This window comes from Cygnus olor, chromosome 5 (genome assembly GCF_009769625.2).
Source record: "Cygnus olor isolate bCygOlo1 chromosome 5, bCygOlo1.pri.v2, whole genome shotgun sequence".
Classification (NCBI taxonomy): Eukaryota; Metazoa; Chordata; class Aves; order Anseriformes; family Anatidae; genus Cygnus; species Cygnus olor.
Window position 1 is genome coordinate 3,963,529 of NC_049173.1, and position 20,250 is coordinate 3,983,778.

The 20,250-nt window shown below is 42.3% G+C and overlaps 1 protein-coding gene across 8 annotated transcripts; it reads right to left on the bottom strand.

Annotated features, from left to right (window-relative positions):
• Positions 1-450: 450 nt before the first annotated feature.
• Positions 451-19,768, bottom strand: GMFB (glia maturation factor beta). Of its 8 annotated transcripts, XR_005820617.1 has the most exons (9): positions 19,745-19,768; positions 19,126-19,222; positions 18,536-18,585; positions 17,536-17,585; positions 16,441-16,523; positions 14,262-14,335; positions 3,081-3,208; positions 1,507-1,631; positions 451-746 (listed from the first exon to the last, which is right to left on the bottom strand). XR_005820617.1 is itself a non-coding variant. In XM_040559721.1 (8 exons), exons 1-7 carry the CDS (start codon positions 19,751-19,753, stop codon positions 3,086-3,088), a joined length of 486 nt encoding a protein of 161 aa, XP_040415655.1. In that variant the 5' UTR covers positions 19,754-19,768; the 3' UTR covers positions 1,497-1,631; positions 3,081-3,085. The 8 variants fall into 8 exon arrangements, 7 of the variants coding, with proteins under 7 accessions (XP_040415655.1, XP_040415654.1, XP_040415657.1 ...); XM_040559721.1 differs by lacking the exon at positions 451-746 and having other exon boundaries at positions 1,497-1,631; XM_040559720.1 differs by lacking the exons at positions 451-746; positions 1,507-1,631 and adding an exon at positions 2,352-2,553.
• Between the last annotated feature and the right edge of the window lie 482 nt (positions 19,769-20,250).

Below are 20,250 nucleotides of genomic sequence, written 5' to 3' on the forward strand. Positions count from 1 at the left end.
CTTTTCTATTTTTTTCTTTTTATTTTCTCCTTTCTTTTCATTTTATTTTCTTTTTTCTTCTATTTATTTATATTTTATCCATTTTCTTTTATTTTCCTTTCCTTTTTTCCTTTCTTTTCTTTTTCTTTCTTCTTCTTCGTTTTTTTCTTTTTCATACTTTTCTATTTTCTTTCTTTTTACTTTCTTCTTTTCCTTCTTTTTATTTTCCTTTCTTTCTTCTTTCTTCTATTTATTATTTATTTATTTTTTATTCTTTTTCCTTTCCTATTTTCTTTTCCTTTCTTTTCTTTTTCTCTTCCTTTCCTTTCTTTTCTTTTCTCATTTTTTTCTTTTTTTTATCTTCTCTTTCCTTTTTTCTATTTTCTTCTTTTCTTTCTTTTTATTTTCTTTTCTTCTTTTTTTCTTCTTTTTATTTATTTATTATTTATTTATTTTTATTTTATTCTTTTTCCTGTCCTGTCCTTGATATCTACACCGAAACCAAAGATCAAGGAGACGGCAGTAACATTCAGTTTGAAAATGGAATTTGACCAAAAGGTAGAGGCAAGGCTTTTCAGGTGGAAAGGGACGAGGCAGCACCAGGGGCCAACAAACGCGGTGCCATCCCCGACGGGACCCAGCAAGCAGAGGTACGGCTGCAGACAAGGAGGTTGCCAGGCGTGCCTTGGGATGAAATACTTGGGAACAGGCTCCATTCATGCCCAGGAAAGGGGGAAGACCAGCTCTTACTATCCAATCAATGCATTCTGAAAGAAAACACCAAGGAGATGAGAAAACAGTTTGGGGAGAACCTCACATAATTTTCTTCCACGGGTTCATATAAAAGTCCTTTCAGTTTTAAGCAGGAATACCTTGCAATAAAGCAAGCCTGGGAAGCATTCCTGCAACCATTTCTTCCAGACACATTGTGCAAGTAATGAATCCCATAAAACCAACAGCAGCCAAATAGTAAATAATATTTCCTGGTGACATTTGCCAAAAAGCTTTAACTTAAAAGCAATTAACTGAGTCTCAAAACAAGCAATCAGCAGGAGCTTCGTTTCCTCCAGCACAGTAAGAGGGGACACTGCAGCAAAGGAGCTGTCTTCGGGAAGTCAACTGCTGCAGACGTGAGGTTGATCTCCATAAAGCAGCCTCATCCTCAAACCACTCCCGTGCAGGGAGTAGTACCGTTGGGACCCACAAAACTTTGATGTAACCCCCAGAAAAAGGCAGATGCACAGGAAAGGAAAGAACCAGGAGTGCGGGACACAGCAGCCAGCAGCCTGGGCAGCCCCAGGCTCTGTCCCCGCTGCACCCCACAGCCTTCCTGGCCACCCAGTGACCACAGAAAGGGCTGAGGGGCCGCCAGCTGCCCCAGGGCTGGGCTCTGCTGGGAGACCCGACCACGCTCGGTGTGTGAGCTCCTGGTTTCAGGCTTTTCCCAGGCTGCCCGGGGTGTCACTCGCACAAGAAAGGCAGAGGGGTGTAAGGAAACAGAGGGCACGCGAGGAGATGCAGCTATACCTATCGAGTGTTGGTCTCCAGCTGCAGGTTAATCCATCCATTTACTCGAAAAGGTGCCCGGATATCGTGGCCTTCACTGGTACCTGCTCCGAGTGTTATACCTGGAGCCTCCCTGGGACCAAGTCCTGCAGAACCAGAGATGCTTTGGCACCAGGTCTCTTAATATGGCCCATGAGGGAGATCTGGCTCACCACAAGTCCCGCTAGAAGCCAGCAGGCTCACCCATCACACACGAACGTGTGCTTCAGGGCACACACAAACACCCAGAGGAACCCCACAGGATGCTGCCAAGCCGCCGTGTGTCAGGGATCACCCGGACCCACCACCACAGAGCTGCCAGCAGCCTCACGGCTGTTTGAACACAGAGCTGCACCTCGCTGCAGCAGCGAGGTTTCCTTCACAGCACTCCAGACACAACGGATGCTGATGATTTGGGGTTGGGATATACGATCCACAGCAGCTGAAGCACAAGGGGAGGAGAGGTAAACAAACTATCTGTTCTGCACCGGAATAAGCAGCAGCATTGCTATGTTGCTGATTATGTTCTGGGTTCATGTACAACAGAATGCTTTCATGGGGACGTGTAGTACCAGAAATAAAAGGGTTTGTCAGCCACGTATTTGTATTTGCCATTAACGCTGGTTCTGCCTCAAGGAATGCAACGTTTTATTACCTCTAATGCTTGCGTACCATTCATCTGCAATTACATTGTCAGGATAAATGGAAGGCAGTAATTCTGTACCACAAAGATTTTTGTTCACTGGAGGAGCTCTTGAATTAGAGTGTCCTTTTAGGGTAATAAAAAAAATGAAATGCAAATTCTGTAGAAAAGGACCTAATAACTTCTCATTTCATACATTTATTTGGGATCTCAAATCACACAACTACCTGCTCAGAATTTTCTCTGATTGAACTTTCTCAAGTCTTCCTCCTTGCACAAATCATAAAACAGCCCAAAAAACAATACAAGAAAGACAGTGGAGATCTGGAGGTGGCCGATAGCTTTTAATGCACTTTCCTCTTAGTCTGGACTCATTGAGTTTAATCCTGATTGGAATCCCAAGGGAAAATGTCAGTGTCTGTTCACTTCGTCTTAAATCCCTCTAAAGCGTTTGCTGCTACCAGAAAACAGTCACATAATCAGTCACTGTTCCATGTGCTACAGTCCGTTCACAAGGAAGATTTAACTGAAGAAAGAAGACTCTGGCAGGTCACGACTACAGAGAGTTGTGATGGAAAGTTACAGAGCAATTTCTCTGAATTATCATGGTAGTAATTCATGCGTTAGCTGTGTTCTTCAACACCGCAAATAATATTTCTGGAAAAATAGTCACTTCACAGTTACAGAAGAAGAATCTAATACTATTGAACTCAGTAACAGAAACAGTGCTGACTTCAATAGATTTAAACTTCACTTACCAGGTATGTAGGAGAGAAAAATATAACTATTTCTCTACAATTTAGAAGAGACTCTCCAAGTACCTCTAATGTAGTCTGGCAGAGGTCATGTTTCTGCACACCTTTTACGTGCACGTGAGAAAAAGCAAAAGTATACGATTTCTGCTCTCACTTACCTCATTTATGTGCCAACAGACATCAGGATGTAGGATGCTGGTTCACTGCTCAGTCTTTGATCAGTAGGATGAAAAGGTCCCTGGACTTGTGAGTGCACCAACTTCCCTTCCTGTGCAAACTTCCTTTCCTGTTGTGATAATTAACTCTTTAGAATCGCTCATTAAACTCTACCATTACGTATGTGACCACATAAATTAATTAATGTTATAAAATCCTTTGTATATGGAAGTAGGCCTCAAGAGAAAAAGGAATTACATATAAAGCTCAATTTCAAAACAGAGGTGCTGCCAGGCATCTCACCACGTCTCATTACAGAACCCACTTGTGGCCTCAATCCCTCCAACATTTACTGTCAGATGGCAACACTTTTCCTTTAATAGGCCAAATACTAAATGTCCTTTCAACAAGGTGGTTTGTTTTACTCTTGCTTTAGAGAGCTCCTGTTAACGGCTATCCGTGCAACTCAGAGCCCATGGCATAACATCAGTGCATGGCTGGGCAAAAGGACCAATAACTGCTTTTTTCCCAAGAACTATTTTCTAACATGTTTTGGGATTTGACTGCTCGTTAACAAATTGAGAGGAAATTTCCAAAACATTCTGCATTAGCCTAGCTATAGCAGTGATGACTTTGAAAATCCCATCCTCAGTCCATAGCTTTAAATTCTGGTCCAAATATAAACCAGTGCAGCTATTTCAGCCTGAATAAGGAGAAGCTGAAACCATAGGCTTGGAATTTTAAGATGGCATTACACCTGGCACGTAATGAGAACAAACAAAATCCCCCTTTGTAAATTACTCCACTGCTAATTGTTTTAGTAGAGCACAGTCACCACTGGTGGTAAGATTGCACCCAGGTGGAGTCAGGCGGCTGCTCACTGGGGCAAATGAGGCATTCGCTCCTCCAGATGCAACGTCATTACTGCCTCTGCCCGAAAGCAGGAAGATTCATGAAGTAGCCAGAAGACGCAGCCTGGTTATCAGAACCTCACACTTCCCCCAGGCAGCTCCTGCAGTCCCAGATGTGCAGCACGCTTGAAAATTTGGGAGGGAGAACAAAGAGTCAGCTTGGGACACAGGAGACTTTGGTCTCTCTGTCCTCCCACAGGCATCCCACGTGGCCTTGAGCACAGCACCTTCAGGCCCAGGGTGTATTTACACACTTAAATCACACTAAGTAGGATTTCCGAAAGCCTTCGTCTACATCTAAAGTCTTTTAAAAGTCTTGCTTTTGATCTCCCCAGATGTATTTGCATTACCAAATCAGCTCAAGACCCTACCAGCGCTAGAAACCCACGCCCCCTGCTTGTTCAGAAGCTTTCGGCGCTGCCCTGCGCTGCTCTCCTGCTGAGGAACGGCGGCAGTGCTCCCATCAGCAACCTCAGGCACAAGGAGCAGGGAGGGGTGGCTGACTCACGCTCCACGTCTGCCTCTCCAGTCCACATGGACAAGGTCACGGAGCCAGGAACTTCACAATCTTGTGACTAAACTGCAGCAAGGAGACCAACGGCAGCACCGGCACAGGGAATAAAGGTGCAGAAGCTCTGTAAAAGGACAGTGCTCTGCTTCACCTCACAGCCAGGAAAAGGAGGCTTATGTTAGACTGTCCTTACAGTCCTTGGAAAGGGGACATCTAAGGAAAAAGGGCTGCTGAGCGAGCACATCTATTTTTTCATTCTTTCGCTAACACAGCTGTACAATTTGTTTTTTACTTCTGAAGCAAACAACTGCACTTTCACAGCTGGAGGTAGGGTATAAATATTGTCTCTAGCTGATCCCTTGATCCAGTCCTCCTAGCTGAATTAATCACATTCACAAATCAATCCGGGATTTGCTGCTGTCAGAGCAGATGGCTAGGCAGGTTGCACTTTAAGTAAGGCGGGCACATTCTTCTTCCAGTTATCCAGCAGCATTTTCCAACGGTAGATATTGAAAATTAGACCTTTTTTTGAAGAAATGCTAAACCTCTTCTCTTCCTTATTCAGCTCAATGAGGGCACTGACCCCTAACTTTCTGCTCTAGTTCTGCCCTCCCAGGCTTTAGTCAATGTATAGGATCGCTGGTGCCCCTTTCCCTTTCAACTGAGTATTTTCTGCCCCATTTTCTTCCTGTCTTCCCATTTTCTGTAGAAAAGAGGCAACAACAACAGATGCTGTATGGCGTGGGGATTTCAAGGCTGCGCTACATTAATTGCAGAGCCGAGTACTACAGGAAAGGGAAGAGAAGCTGCATTCATGCTACCAGCAGCCTTCCATGGCATGGAACAGCAGGAACGGCTAACAGTGCGCCTTTCAAAAAGCCTTGATGGGACTTCCCCACTGCAGCAGTAAATTTGCCATGAAAGACAGTCCTGCTGTTTTCCCAGTGTTCACATCTGTTCTGCATTCAGTGTCTTTCTGGCTGATAATTGCTCTCCTCTCCTCTCTGTCTCCTGCTGAGGAACTGCTAGAGCTGTCAGAGGCATTTTGGCTGAGCTCAATCACATTCTGCATGAGATGCTTCACTTACCACCAAAGGTGAAGGAGGTTAACTGAGAGGATGTTTGCTGTCCCTGAAAGAATGAAACATTACAAAATAACCCAGAGGAAACAATCCCCCTGTGGCGTCACAAAACCAACCACGCTGATTTACTACATCTATGCAAATGTATTAAAATCATCTCCTTCGCTTTATGGGTCCATTAGAAAAATGACATAGAACCTAGTCAGACCAAGCCACGGCTGCAGAAGATGCTGCATATACATATAGCAGACAGCACTAACCCCAGAGGATCACAGAGCCTCAGTATCACCAAAAGGAACAGCAGATAGGGAAGGAAGCCTGAGGGGGGAACAGTGGCCAAGTTTACACAGCTGTAAATACAGTTTTACATGCCAGCAGTGTCCTAACCATGACCAGGGAACATTCGCTGCTTTGTATTTCAGCGTTTTCCTTCACTGTTTTCCACAAAATGAAAATGGAGTGTTAATACAAAAATGGAGGTAGGTAGCTTTCAATGTCCTGACATACAAATGTGTATTCACTGGAGAAATCACAAACTAAGGCCTAGGGTTCCTTGTGCTTCAAAACTGATGTGTTCATTAAAACATAGCTGGAAATGAGGCTCCCAAAGCCTTGCATACAGCACAAATGAAGCCGTGTATCTTACACAATGGCCCAGATAGAGAGGTTGCCAGTTCCCTAAGATTCACTGTTTATTTTGAAAACCAGAACCCCTACTTTCACGTACACCCAAACGCTGCACGGCAGGACCTTCGTCTGTCAGGAGACAGCGAGTTTTGGGAAGCCAGGTTGTACTGCAGCCCACAGGGAAGGTGGAGCAGTAGGCACACACACACACTCACAGGACCCTTTGACCAGGGCCCTCTTCAGTGCCAGGAGGCTGACATAACGAGCAGCAATTACCCCAGCTCCTCCAGAACTGACTGCCCTTCTCTTCCTGCCTGCCTTATCCCCAAAGGCCACGCCAAGACCTCCTTAGCAAACTCACCCTAGGCCCGGGTCAGCCATCTATTCACACGCCTGGAAGAGAAAGCACAAGCTGTGTACGATATCCAAGCTACTATGTGTGGCATGGCAAATTTGTACCATTGCACAGGAGTTTTCCGTTTGTTCCCTATTCTCTTCTCTAGCTTTTACTTCAATAAGCACCCAACTGACACTTTCATACAACTATTACAAGTCAATGACCTTTCCTGAATGAAAGCAGCTGCCCTTCAGCTCATATCCCGAGACCTTCCTGTAATTCATTTTAGTCAGCTTTTTTTTCCCAGCTATTTTGATCATCTAGTCTCAGCAAGCTATCACCTCATTTATTAGTTAACCATACTCAATGGACAACAGAGAACGTCATGGAACTGCCCAGGTGACCTCTCTCTACTGTGAGACCTTTTCATTCCTATCCTTTTCTCTTTCTTCCCTTTAATCAACTGTTATTCTTGAGAGCCATTCTTCTCCCACAGCAGCTTAGCCACTTTCTTAGAACTTTTTGGCAACAGATTCTGCTGCAACACACTTGGGTGACCAAGAAGCCCTTCAAGAGGCAGATGCACCGAAGCAGGTGTGCGTCATCCTTCACAGCTGCTAGATTCACACAGGGCTGCCCACCCCTGAGGCAAACCTGAGTAAACCTGAGTTTACTTCTATCACATTTAACCTGTGGTCCATTAATTCTGTTCTTCAGCATTGGCAGGAACAATGCCAGCTCTTGAAGCTGAATTCCTTGGATTATCTTTAGCAGCTTTTTCAACAAGGTAGGAAAAAATCTCCAAAGATCAAGAAAAAAAAAAAGAAAGAATGAAGAAAGGGAATACTTTGATCAGCTTAACCTAGTGGTCCCTCAGGCAGGAAAGAGATGGGCCAACAAGTGAAAGAAGGAAGAGAACTGAGTTCCTTTGTCTCCTTCAGGCTATGGGGTCTCCTTGACAAACACTGTAACATTGGTCGGTTGGCACCCACACCGTGCCCTATTCCACAGCTGCAGGTTATGCCAGCAGCCTTGATCTCGTGGGAGAGGTGCAACACAGAGCTCTGAAGCGGTGTCTCAATCCTGTTGAGGTCCCATGCCACGTTGCTGCTCACAAGTGATTTGCACTGAGTTTTGAGGCACAAAAGTGCAAAGCAGAGAAGAGGGCAGTTATCCAGAGTACTCCCATGTGCTGCCCTGTCCTCCCCCTTCCTCTGCCACCCTTCACCACAGATGGAAAGAGGAATCCTTACATGCAGAACAGCCACAGAGGAAGCATATTTAAGACCAAAGACCACACTACAAGTTCAAAGCAGACTCCAGGAAGCTGAGGAGGAAGGTCATGCCTAATAGCAATGACCCCTCCCCCCACACCTATGCTTGATGTGCTACTTTGCAATTAAAACAGTGAAACAGAACCTCTTAATTAAACATTTTATTTAAACCAATACAAGCACCATGCTTAGCAAAAAAAAAAAAGATTTGGTTTAAAGTAAACATGCAATGTGAACTAGCAGAGACTAAACAGCATATGGAGGTTGTACTGGTTACTGATATTTTCATGGAATTGTCGAGTTCCCAAGACTGGCCATGAACCTCCCGCACCTTTTACCACCTGCAGCACTGATGCCAGCCCTGACAGGTCACATCAAGTCTGGATCACGTAGCAAAAGCAAGAGTTTCACTTCTCATGTCCCATTACACCTCCATTTCGCAGTTACTAGATGGATCTATAAAGAAGCATTACTTAAAATTTCTTTTGAGCACACTGAAGCTAGGAACAGGCAGCACCCCTTGCTTTTGCACGTTTGACTCAGACTCCTGGTTTTGGATTAACATTGTTTCTGGACCATTTTACAGTTAAAGGTATAAAAAATGGAATCTTGCTACACTTGCATAAGATGCTCCTTTGGAGAAGTGGAATGGTGTCAACACCCGCATTGCCTCTTCTAATAAATCAGAACAGCATTCATGATTCTAGAAACACACTTAAACCGTCAAATATCAGCATTTAAACTTGGTTAAAAAATATTTGAATAGTACAAGTTCATTTTATTGGGTTACCATGCAAACTCATGCTTCAGTTCAGCTTACCATCAATTAACAGGATTGCAAGAGCTGTATCCCAGCCAGCTATTCGATATTTAATGCAAAACAAGTTTATTGTGGCAGAAGTCTCTCTTTATAAAAAACTTTTACATTTAACTCTGGGCCAAGGATTTTGTGGCCAACTTACTAACTCCTGAAAAATAGGAGTTCACCATGGAAAATGCTGACTCTCAGACCTTTAGCTACAAAGGCTCCCATAAATGGCATCGTAATTTGTTGTTTGAACCCTCTTTAGAGATGTGAAAATTCAAGACAAGTGTCTTCACAGACAGGCAACTCAATAGTAAAGCACAGTCAGAACATACTGGCCTTCTGAACACGGACACATCTGCCTTCTGCTGATCTTAGGTGGGCAGCAGTAAGGAAAATACAGTTCTACGGATAAGGTGGGAAAAATATGGAAACAAATATTTGTGCTGGACGGATTTGGATATAATCAATGTCTTTGTTTAACCAGTATTAGCACTATCTATATCTCAAGGGCCTAGGACAGAAAGCAGCAGAGAGTTGTGCCAAAGCACTACTTTAGAAACAAGGAAGCCACAAACAAGCCTAGAATAGCAAACATCCTCTGCACGCTCATTCTTCAAGTACCTGCAGCTGCTTCCTCACTTCCACAGCTCAGAGAAGGGAAGGAGGCACAGCTACCAAGCAAGACTGTTAGAAGACTAATACTGGTGGGCTGAGCAGCGTCAACATCGTCTTCCACAAGAATGTGGGCTTTAGCACTCTCAACAGGATTTGTTGGCTTTCTACAAGACTTGAGGGGCAGCACCCAGGGCAGAAAGTCCTTAAGCAGAGGCAACAAGCACACACAAAGTGAATGGCAAAGAAGAACTCCGAGTGAAAACTTCCAGCACGTGGACATAATCTTTAGTAGCAGAGTTTGCTTGGCAGAAGGTGGAGCGATCCAGAGATGCAGAGCCACGCTCACTCATCTGACTGCAGCAGCTCCTTCCTCCTCCTCCAGAGGGAGGCCCCCTTCACAGTCACTTTTGTTGAGATCTGTGCAAGCAGCAGTTGGATGCTGGCAGCCCACCAGTGTACAAAGTACAATGGCAGAGATTATTAATCCAGTTTTCCCACTGAAAATCAAGCTGAACGTTACAAGTGGTAGCTTCCCCTCACCCACCCTGTACTTTGACATGCCTTACCTTTAGCACAATGCTAAGGGAACAAGATTTTTGCTGTTTCAAGACTGATATCGTGACTAACATCCCTTTTAAGCCAGTCTTATTTATACAATGTTCATCAAAAAAGAAATTTTTTATTGATCTCTAGTACAGAATAACCGAGCAACAGTTTCATAATCTACATTTTTTGTCCAGGGAAATGAAATGTTTTTTCCAGTTCAATATGTTAAGAGAAATTTGATTTTAATTACAAGCATTTCCTTCCAGCACTGAAAGATCGATTTAATTGAATCATCCTAGCATGTATTTTGAAGAGCTCCTCTCGAGTCAGATTTGTATACAAATAGATGAGCAGTAACATCAAACTAAGAAGAGAGATACCAACACTGATGACCCCTGCAAATAAATTCCTTGTGATCTTACAGGAATTAGTGTTAAAACCACTAACACAACATATGTTTACAAACAAAAAATAAACCTCCTTTCAGCAAAGGTTTCACAGCATGAAATACTGGCCTCCAAATTTAACACTGCATTCCTTCTCACCAAAGAAATTTGTTAGGGCAGCTGTATTTTAAGGTGTGTTATCAACAGGAAGCTGCTCTTACGCAGATTCTTGTTCAGTAGCACAACAAACACTCATGAGCAAGATAGTGAGATACTGTCACGAGTACTCCTTTTGCCACTGCATTGGCTGAACATGTCCCCTATCAGACAACTATTCTACTCATTATAAAACAGATCTGTAAAAAGACTCGTCATTTATAAAAGTTAAATACTATATTCACATTAGAATCTTTACTGTTTCAAAGAGATGAACCGTAAGTAAATGAAAAATCAAATCACCACTTATGCAAAAGCTTCACTTGGAATGTACTTTTGACCAACAAGCAGTTAAGAAAGTTAGAGACTGTCATTAAAATACTCAAAAAGCTCTGTGTGGCCAACTTCTGTAACAAAAAGAGATATAAATCATTCAGTATCATGAAAGGCTTTAACCTCCTGGACTCCTACAAATGGAGCAGATGACTGGAATTTCAAGGAGAATGAGGTTAGCTTTTGTTTTATAGATGTCAACTGCAACACTAGGCACTAGGAGGAAATGTTACTTGGATTCTTTAACAAAGATTTTACCAAATTCGTAATAAGTGGCAGTGTAAAATTCTCAAGTCATTTTAAAGCTAACAAATTAAAGGCACACAGTATTAACAGGTGTTCGTATAAGAGGAAATGAGCAGAGGTAAACTTCTTAACAGTGTAATAAGTTATATGCGCAAGACATCTGGTATGAAAGCAACCAGAGTTGTAATTCAGCCCTTAGTTATCTTCTAGTTCCTGCAAGACTGTATTAGCATGAGAAGTGGACAAAGCTTTGCCCTGAAATTTAGTTAAGATTGACTCAGTCAGCTGAGGAATTACTGGAATGACAAAAATTAGTTCCGAGAACTTGAGAAATTTCATATGAACTCAATGAAGGGATAAATGGATGGGTTTGCTGTACAAGGATTTTGCCTTTTTAATACTAACTGCTTCCAGGGAATAGTTTTCAAAATTGAGAAGGCATTAGGTCAAAAATTCTGACAAGTAAGTGACAGTACACGATTTTTGCATATAAATGGCTAGTATACCTCATAAGGATGCATCTGTAGCTCAGAAAAGTTAGCGTCAGCTTCCAAGTTATGTTTGTATATAGCTATAAATCCCGAACTGAACGATTTTAGTTATAGAAATATTAGTCACAAGAGTGCAAAAGGATTCCCTGCAGAGAAGTATTCCCTTTTAACAGGTACATATAAGGAAACACCTGCAAAGATTTGTTACTTCAAGGAGACAGACCTGCTATTCTTTGCACAAACTTTGCACAAGAGATGTACTGCAGGAAACAGATGTAAATACAGTGCATTTTTAGATGTAAGTATTCATGTCTGGTTCCAGTATTATCAGGATGGTACATAAATACTTATTACAGAGATTTTCTTAATGGAAGAAGCCAAGTTTCTCACGCAGCCATTCTTCAGTTAGGTCTTCTGTATTTCTTATTTCAAATACCTAAACAAAATTGTGTTGCGTAAATATTTGAGGTGCTGGTACTTCAAAGGGATAAGCATACAAAGAAATCAATAGCTTTCCACACAAGTTGTCTGAGCTGTAATAAACCGGTAACCAAGTTAAAGAGTTTCCACTTGTTTTCTTGCATGAATGGATTATTAGACTAACAAAACATCAGTTGAAAATATACAAGACTAAGCAGCCAGGAATATTAGTAACTTGACAAGTTAAAAATTCTGCAGTTCCTGTTTCTAGACATCATTCTTGTTGTTTAAAAATATATCTGAGAACAGCACATTTACTGCATTTTAAAGTTTCTCTGAAATCGCACCTCCTCATACATAGTCTTCTTTAAATATCTAAGCAAGAGGATTGTCTATTTGAACAACAAAAATTAATTTAACCTCCAGGCTGAACTAAGCCTAAAGTTTTGAAAGCATGCTCAGTACAAGACAGTTATTTCTTCTTTGAATTACAGTAAATCCATAGCATCCAGCAACATGTTTTCAATATAAGAAACAAGGCTGGGATACCTCAGAACAGAAGACTCACAAAAAGCACCAGCCTAAAGCTTCGTGCTTATCTTAAACTTTTAACACAGCCTTGAAACAAAAAACAAGACCAAAGAAGCAAATAAATTCTTTATGCTCCATATGAGCAAGAGACTTTAGTTCTGATTTTTAATAGCCTCGATGAGAGGGTAGGTAAATTCCGTATTGGAGTCTTTCAGATGCCCATAGGCAGGTAATCTTTTCAGAAGAGTCCAGCGAGTAAAATCCACAGGCCTTCAAGAATGTTCTCCTACACAATGAAACCAATAAAATACTTTCCTCTAGTCTACTGTTCCTGTTTTGACAACACTGAAAATAATTGATTTAGTGCTGAAATAGGTTTATTTATCCTACTAAGTGTATAGAGTACATAGCTGTAAAAAGCACGTTAAAGCCAGCTGACCAGATGGCTTTTTGTAGGACTCGGAAAACAAGCTTCTCAGTGAACCTGCTGCTTGGATATGAGCTCATAGTTAGTCCTGTCCACAGTCATTTTACCATTTTAATCCTCTTCATGAAACAATTCAGGATTTGTATCATTTTTCAGCTCTGATGGACTGGGCTCTGGACACTGCTCCTCGTATTCTGGCAGTAATGCTACCAACCAATACTGACTTTTTAAGTAAAAGATTTAGGGCAGAGCAGGGCATGAGGGGAACAAAATTCCATGTTATGGACATGGAACAGCTTAATAGAAGCCAAGCTAATATGCAAGCCGCAGAGGAAAATAGCTCACATGCAGAAATAACACCAGGAAGAAGTCACGGCATTAGCTAGAGTGAAGCAAGGCTCGGTGATGGACAGGAATAAAGCACATTTAAAGAGCAAGTAAACAACCTGAACTGGAGACAGGCCAGGGCCAGCTTCAGAAGGAAGATAATCATGCACTTCTATACCCACCCCTAGGCTTTCATTCAAAAGTATTTCAGACCAAATCAATTTCTCCCACTTGACAAGTAGTAGTCACTCCAACACAGCTAGTCCCCAGGCTTTTGCCTTCGCATCGAGTCTTCCTCCTCACTCACCAAAACCAACTGCCTGTCTCCTCAAGAAATTCTTCTCCCTTTCTTTCAGATGCTGGAGTTCTCAGGTCTGTAAGATGCAGTTTCAACAGACCTTAAAAAGGTTTCCTTGGGGCTGTAGGTATGCTACTTCTGCCTCAGCTTCTGCTTCCCTCCCATTTACTCGTGTCAACTTAATCCAACTTAAAAAAGAGAGGTCTTTCTTACGAGGTACAAGAGGTAGAAGTTCACAGTTCTGCTTTTGCCCTAATGCACATTTCTAATGGGATGTGGAAGTACTCAGTCAAGATAAGGAAGACTGAAAGGGAATGGTGCTGATGGGGAATTGTGAAATCATTTCACACTGTATGAAAAGCCTGAAGTGACCAGTTAATCTATTTAGTTTTATTGGTCAGAACTAACATTTTGAGAAAACCAGGTGCCAACAATGGAGGAGGCAAACACAGGAAGCTTTGGAATTGTTCAGCAGTTGGCGCATGTTATGTATTCTGAAGGCTATGGTCTGTAAACATGCAAACCCATAGACCATGCAGCAAAACTAGTCCACAGAATTCTAAGGCTTCAGTGTATACTGCTCATTAACACACTAATTCCCCAAAGTGAAGATATCTATCTTATTAAATGACATTTCAGTTACATGGTTACTTTCTGGGACATTGTCCTTCCTGCCCCCTAAAAATCCATAAGTCCCCAAACATGCTGCTGTCTTCAGTCTTCCTAAAACAGACTCTATTCACTGTAATTACAAAGTCTCATAACATCCTTCTTGTTTTGAGTTCAAGCAAGACAGAAAACAGCTTCTGCAATATGCATTTAGAGGAGGGACAATTACTTCAACTAGTCAAGTGTACCTTAGTGAGTTCAGCTGTCTGTACAAGCTTATTCTTGCTCCCAGCATACATCATCTGCTGTTCAGGCTTACATCCTGTAGTTGTGTGGGGAAAAAAAAAAGAAAAAATAAGTTGTGCTTGGTTATTTCAACTGTAATATCTCAAAAGATTTCAAAAAAATCCAAATTGAAAGCTGAATTAGGCCACTTTTTCATTCAGGAAAGTGACCTAATTCTTTATGTACAGTATTATCCTTGCTCATACTTTCATATTTGGCACTTGAAAAGCATTTCCTGACAGCGTAGTTACACAGGTTCAATTGGTGGTGTCAACACGCATCTGTATTTCTGCTTAGAAACATCAAATATTGCAGCAAATAGAATCACAATTCAGAATAAAACAGCCAACAAAGCAGTAATTCCCATCGCTGCAGTAGCGTGCTGATTACATTACATATAATTCTTTGCCATCCTGCTATTTCTGGAAGATTCCCAAGGCTCTGCTAGTTATACTCCTATGGATCTTTACCGCATATGCCTTTGAGCTAAAATCACACTAAGAACAAACCCAGGCAGTTTGAATGTTGTCTGTTTCCCCCAAATTTCAGTCACAATGGAAGCTAACTGGCTGCTCACGACTCCTAGCTAATGGTTCGTTGTTTCTGACAGCAGTATCATTCTAACACCTAGCTTACTGTGCAGAAAAAAAATAGAAACAGAAAACCTCAAGAACAGATTTTCTTTTCTTTAGAAGCTTCTCATTTAGAAGTTTCTAGATATCAGTGTACTTATAAATTTGACATCCCATAAGGAACATTGCCTAAATTATCTTTTTGAAGTACTACAGGTTTGCCTGCCTGCTTTGCTATTGCAGAGCCTCCCAGGAAGTTTCTAACGGCTGCTCTAACTCACAAAACATCTGTCCTTCTGAAGAGAAGTAACACTCAGAGAATACATCCAAAGATGCTCCAGTAACCACAGAAGAATATAGTCACTAGTTGCTATTAGCTACCTGGTTACTCTAGTTCTGAGTGATGAAGGGTAAAACAACGCAGGTTATCTCCTGGAGGATAACGAGGATAACCCACTGAGGGCAGCGAGCTGCTCTATCACGATTCAGAACACAGCGGGAAGCCACAGGAGCAATTCAGCTCTGTAAGTGCAAAGCAAGTCACAGGTTCTTTGGCTTCTATTAAAACCGCACACTTCCCTGTGCAAGTCAGTTTACGCTGAGGATTGCTGTAAAGCAAGCAGAGGAAACCACAGCTCTGCACAAACCTGGGATGACTTCAGGTTACAGTCTTTCTCCTCAACCACTGTCCGTTCAGCCCATCATTTTTACCGGTCCAGACCTGAGCTAAAGAATCTTCTGCTCTCCTCCTCATCCGCAGTCCTTTACACCTCCACAGCACTGCTGAGTTGCTGCCCATCACGTACAGGTCTCCCCTAAGAAACCCTCTTCACCCCCACCCTAACCCTTTTACATCGTCCCAGTCCTCTCACAGGTAGACACAGGTTCCCCTGAAGGAGAGGAATTGCCTCCCACCTAGTTGCTAACATCCCAAGATGGACAGAGGTGTCCAGAAGCCTTCAGAAACAGAGGTGGCGTCTTCTAGCTCTCTCCTCACTCACTTCCTGAGCTCAGTCTGGTCATATTTTGACACATCCCCAAGATTTGAGGGGAAGCCAACAGGAAACACGTTAGGCTAGATCTACATGAACAGATGCAGAGCACTCCAGGCTCCTTTCACTTACAGGAAAACGTTGCTGAACATGCCACTGAGATCACAGCGGGCACGTTTAGAAAGATGCACTGTTTGGAGAGCTATGCAGGAAAGTAACGTTTCTGTTCAGCCTTCAGAAACGGAAGAGAAAGGATCTCTTCTACCCTCCCTCCTAAGTGCCTTAAATATGAACCCCTAAGGCGATGAAAAACCCTAGCAACTAGGGAAGTCTGGGCAGATGGAAGTGTTGACGCTTGTCATGAGCTGAAGATGAGGACAGAGCTCGTATATTAGAGGCTCCTCTCCCCAAAAAAAAGGTCTCCAGCCAGCACCATAGCCTTATGGCACCTTGATTCCGGCACTGGCATAAATAAAGTCACACATCTGAAGCATTACTTCAGCATTAAGCGCTTCTATCGCAAAGAACACCCCCAAATTTATAGCACATAGTAGCTACCATTCACAGTGTTCACTCACCAACTGGACTGGAGAAGATAAAGCACAGCGGGTAGGAAACTCTTCCGTCTTCATGCTGATACTTGTAACTATACACAATAAATGTTTTTTCTGAGGTTAAAGAAACTAGGGAAACAATTATTTTGTTAGGATATAATCCTCAATGATCAGAGCCTGATGCAGGCACAAGTAAGTCACGCGCTCCAGACGCCTCAAATTCACTAAGTAGTCTCACTGCCTTTTATTTTCACTTCCATATTTGACTTCCAGAATTGGCCCCGCCTGTTTTTACCAACTTCTAACTGCAACTGGGGGGGAAAGGGTCGTCTTTGTACTACTGCTTCACACCAGAAAGCCAAAATCGCCCTTTCATTGCAAGTTTTCCTCCCCTAGCTTTGTAAAAAGACTTCCCACACCCACCTCTACGTTCCTGGATTTCTTTGCAGACCAAGCACTTCATTGTTTCAGGTGTTTTGGGGAATCTGACCTCAAGTTTTAGCTAGGATTCCTGCTTTATAGCCTCCTGCTGCACTATGGTCATGAAAGGAAAGATTCAGAACAGCACCTGGAACATGGCCAGCCACCTTCTGAGGATACTGGAAGGGGATATTTTCTTTGCTTCTCACTTAAGGACCCCTCTTATTTCACCTAGTTATAAAGAATAATTTACTTCCCCCCGCGCTCTGCTCCCTTCCCCCCGAACACACACACCTCTTTTACTAGAGGCATATGATTTAGGGAAGAATCCCTACAGGACTCCCAAGCGCGGTAACTGGCAGTTGTCTGTAAGTAGCAACATACAAAACTGGCACAATTTACTCACTTCTTGACATTAACAGCAGTATGGCTTCACTTCCCCAAATGTTACAGAGCATGGTTTAAAAGGAAATAAAGTCTTGGGAAAGGCTTAACTGTATCGGTCATTGCTTGAGTAAGCTTTTAAGTGGGACAACCAGCCAGTGCATGGTGAGAATTGATCCCTAGGATACCTCACAGATAAAATATTACTGAAGGCTCACTACAGGCAAGCATTGGCCTAAAAAGGTGAAGTCCAACTTTGAACATCTTGAACAGCTTCCAGGAGTAAGCCAAACGCCAGCAGCACAAGAAGGATATCGAGGTTGTCTCTCAGGCAGTTCATCCTTTAGCTCATCAGGAGAAATACCCTGGTAACATTAAACAAAAGCAATGTTTGAACAAATTAACTTGTACTTGAGGGTGTAACCGAAGGCTAAAGCAGAAGAGTGGGATAGTGAAACACCTGTAAGTTAAGATACACATCTATGGTTTAACTGATAACAATCTCTCGTACAAGTTACTAGAGCAGTTTAGGAAAGCTCGCCTGCTAAGAAATCCCTATGACTAAGCACAGAATTAATGTTAGCATGAATAATCATTCCTATTTTAGGCATAATGAGTTTAGAAAACATTTTGGCTCAGGTTGGATATGCTGGCAGCTACTGTGGTTTTCTAACTCTAGCATTAAACAGAAGTAAGCAAGCACACCCAAAAAAGTATCCGTTAAAGTCCGCTACATAAAAGGTGCTTTTGAAAAATTGGTTCTTGTACAAGCAGAGAGTCCCCACTTTATTCGAACACTGCATTAACTTCTACATTCTAGGGAATAAGAGCTACGGTTAATGCTCAAAGCCCTTGGAAGGATTTAATTTTGCCCTACGTACCATTAAGAAACACTACCCACTGGGCTGACCTTATTATGCCACCTATCAAATTTAGGATCTGCAGGGGATTAGCAACCCTAGCTTCTAATTGATGGCAGACCAGTTCGGAGCCACATATGCAGGTCCACGGAGAAATGCTGCAGAGCGCTCTTCAAAAAGCCAGCAGGTGCCAAAGATGCCTTTTACGTACAGAGTTGTAGAAGAACAGCTCTAAAATAACTTATCTTCTGCGCCATTAGTCAACGCCATTGTTTCTGCGTAGTTCCACTATTAATAGTGCTGTGCTTTACATGCAGAGTGACCATGCATTTAAATAAGCTCATGACCCAAATTAGATTAAGAGTTTGATAACAATTTGAAACTAAGGCAGTACCTTAGAGACAACAATACATTGCAGGCTGAAGATACTCTTATTTACAATTCATTTAACAAACCTCATGCTCCTCATCCAGTACCACCAACTGCTTATCCTTGTCGATTTTCACTACAAATCGAAACAAAACACAGATCAACTTTCAACTGATTTATACAACGCATGCATAAAGCTTTTTAACACACACATAGGTACATTCCTCGTCTGCTCTGTTTCTTCAGTTCCTATCCCAAGGCTTCACAACATCCCTGAAGTCAAAAGCAGTACAGTCTAAGGCTGTTCACAGCAATAAGCTTTTTACAAATTTCAAAGACAAATGTCAAACTCTCCTACTTAAACGCTATAAAATTTGTGAACTGAAAGTGACCATACCCTAACATTTTTTTGCTATCATTTTACAACCAGACATGGACTCTGAGCCACAGCTAGCTGCAAAAACTCATACTAAGAGCAGACAAAGCCAAGCCTTCTCTCCTTAAAACTGTGTTTTTCTACTGTTAAAATTACAGGCAGAATGGAAAGTACTTAAGTTCATAGCAGTAATAGTCTCTTGGATCCCGTTTATCTGTTACGGCAACAAAATTACACGGGAGGGAAGAGAAGATTTTCTGCAAAATCTGGCAGTTTTGGCCAGTTGTGTTTTAAACTTACTTATAATGGCAGCATTGTTGGTTTCTTTACGAAACCGGAATTTTCTCAGTTTCTCCACCAGGTCTTCAGCAACATCACAAACCACCAGAGATTCACTCTACAAAAGGGAAATGGCAGAGGAGAGGGACAGATAAGGGAAATCTTTCTAGTAACGCAGAAAAAAAAATCCCACGTCGTGCATATCTGCCCATAGCTCTTATGAAGTGGAACTGCAAGCACTTGGCTAAAGTTTCAGAACGTATACTTAAACCAGTAAAACCATGAATGAAGGCAAGTTTTAAGAACAAAAACCCACTTATCTGTTCTTTTATCCGTCCTCAAAGCCACAAGGTTAGTTATAAAAATTTTAGCTACTCCTGAAACGGGATGTTTTTGTTTTTAAATCTAGGATTCCTGCTTCTGCCATATAGCTCTTAAAAGCAAAGAAATGTTATTTCAGGACTTCACTTGGGAAACAAACCATAAAGAAGCCCTTTATGGTGCCAGTAAACTGGCTAAGATAATGTAAGAATTTAAAAAAATAGGAACTACCGTTGACATTTCAGAATACAGATAATTGTCAAGGGCCACTGCTTTTTTTACCCAAAAAGCATTAACTGAACTTTCGAGATTTACACACACAACGCATTTAAGGCTCCTCAATCGAAAAGCAGGCGTGCTTTCTTTCCCCCGTGTGCCCGTACGCCGCCGAGCCCAAGTTTTCAGAAGAAATACCCAGATAACGCTTCATTAGTCACCCCGCTGGGGATGGGGAAGGAAGCGAGCGTTTCACAAGCAGGTTATCTTCCATTACACACACAAGCTTTTCGACTGCACCAAGCCAACCCCTGCCATTTCCTGAGCAACGTTTTACACACGCGATCACCTCAGCTACGAGCTGCAAGCCGGCCTGACGAGGAAAAGCTATTTCCCACCTCCAGCTTGCTCATACTATTCTATTTGTAAATTCCTTACGGTAATAAGACTTTTTCTGACAGAACAGTTATATTTCAAGGCGTTTTTAGAGAAGCGCTCGAAGAAATACTTGCAGGACTACCTGTACACGACCTTCTGAGGAGATGTTTCAACACAGCTTATGGACCACAATAAAGGCGCTATTTAAAGCGTAAGTTTTAGCTGGCCGTC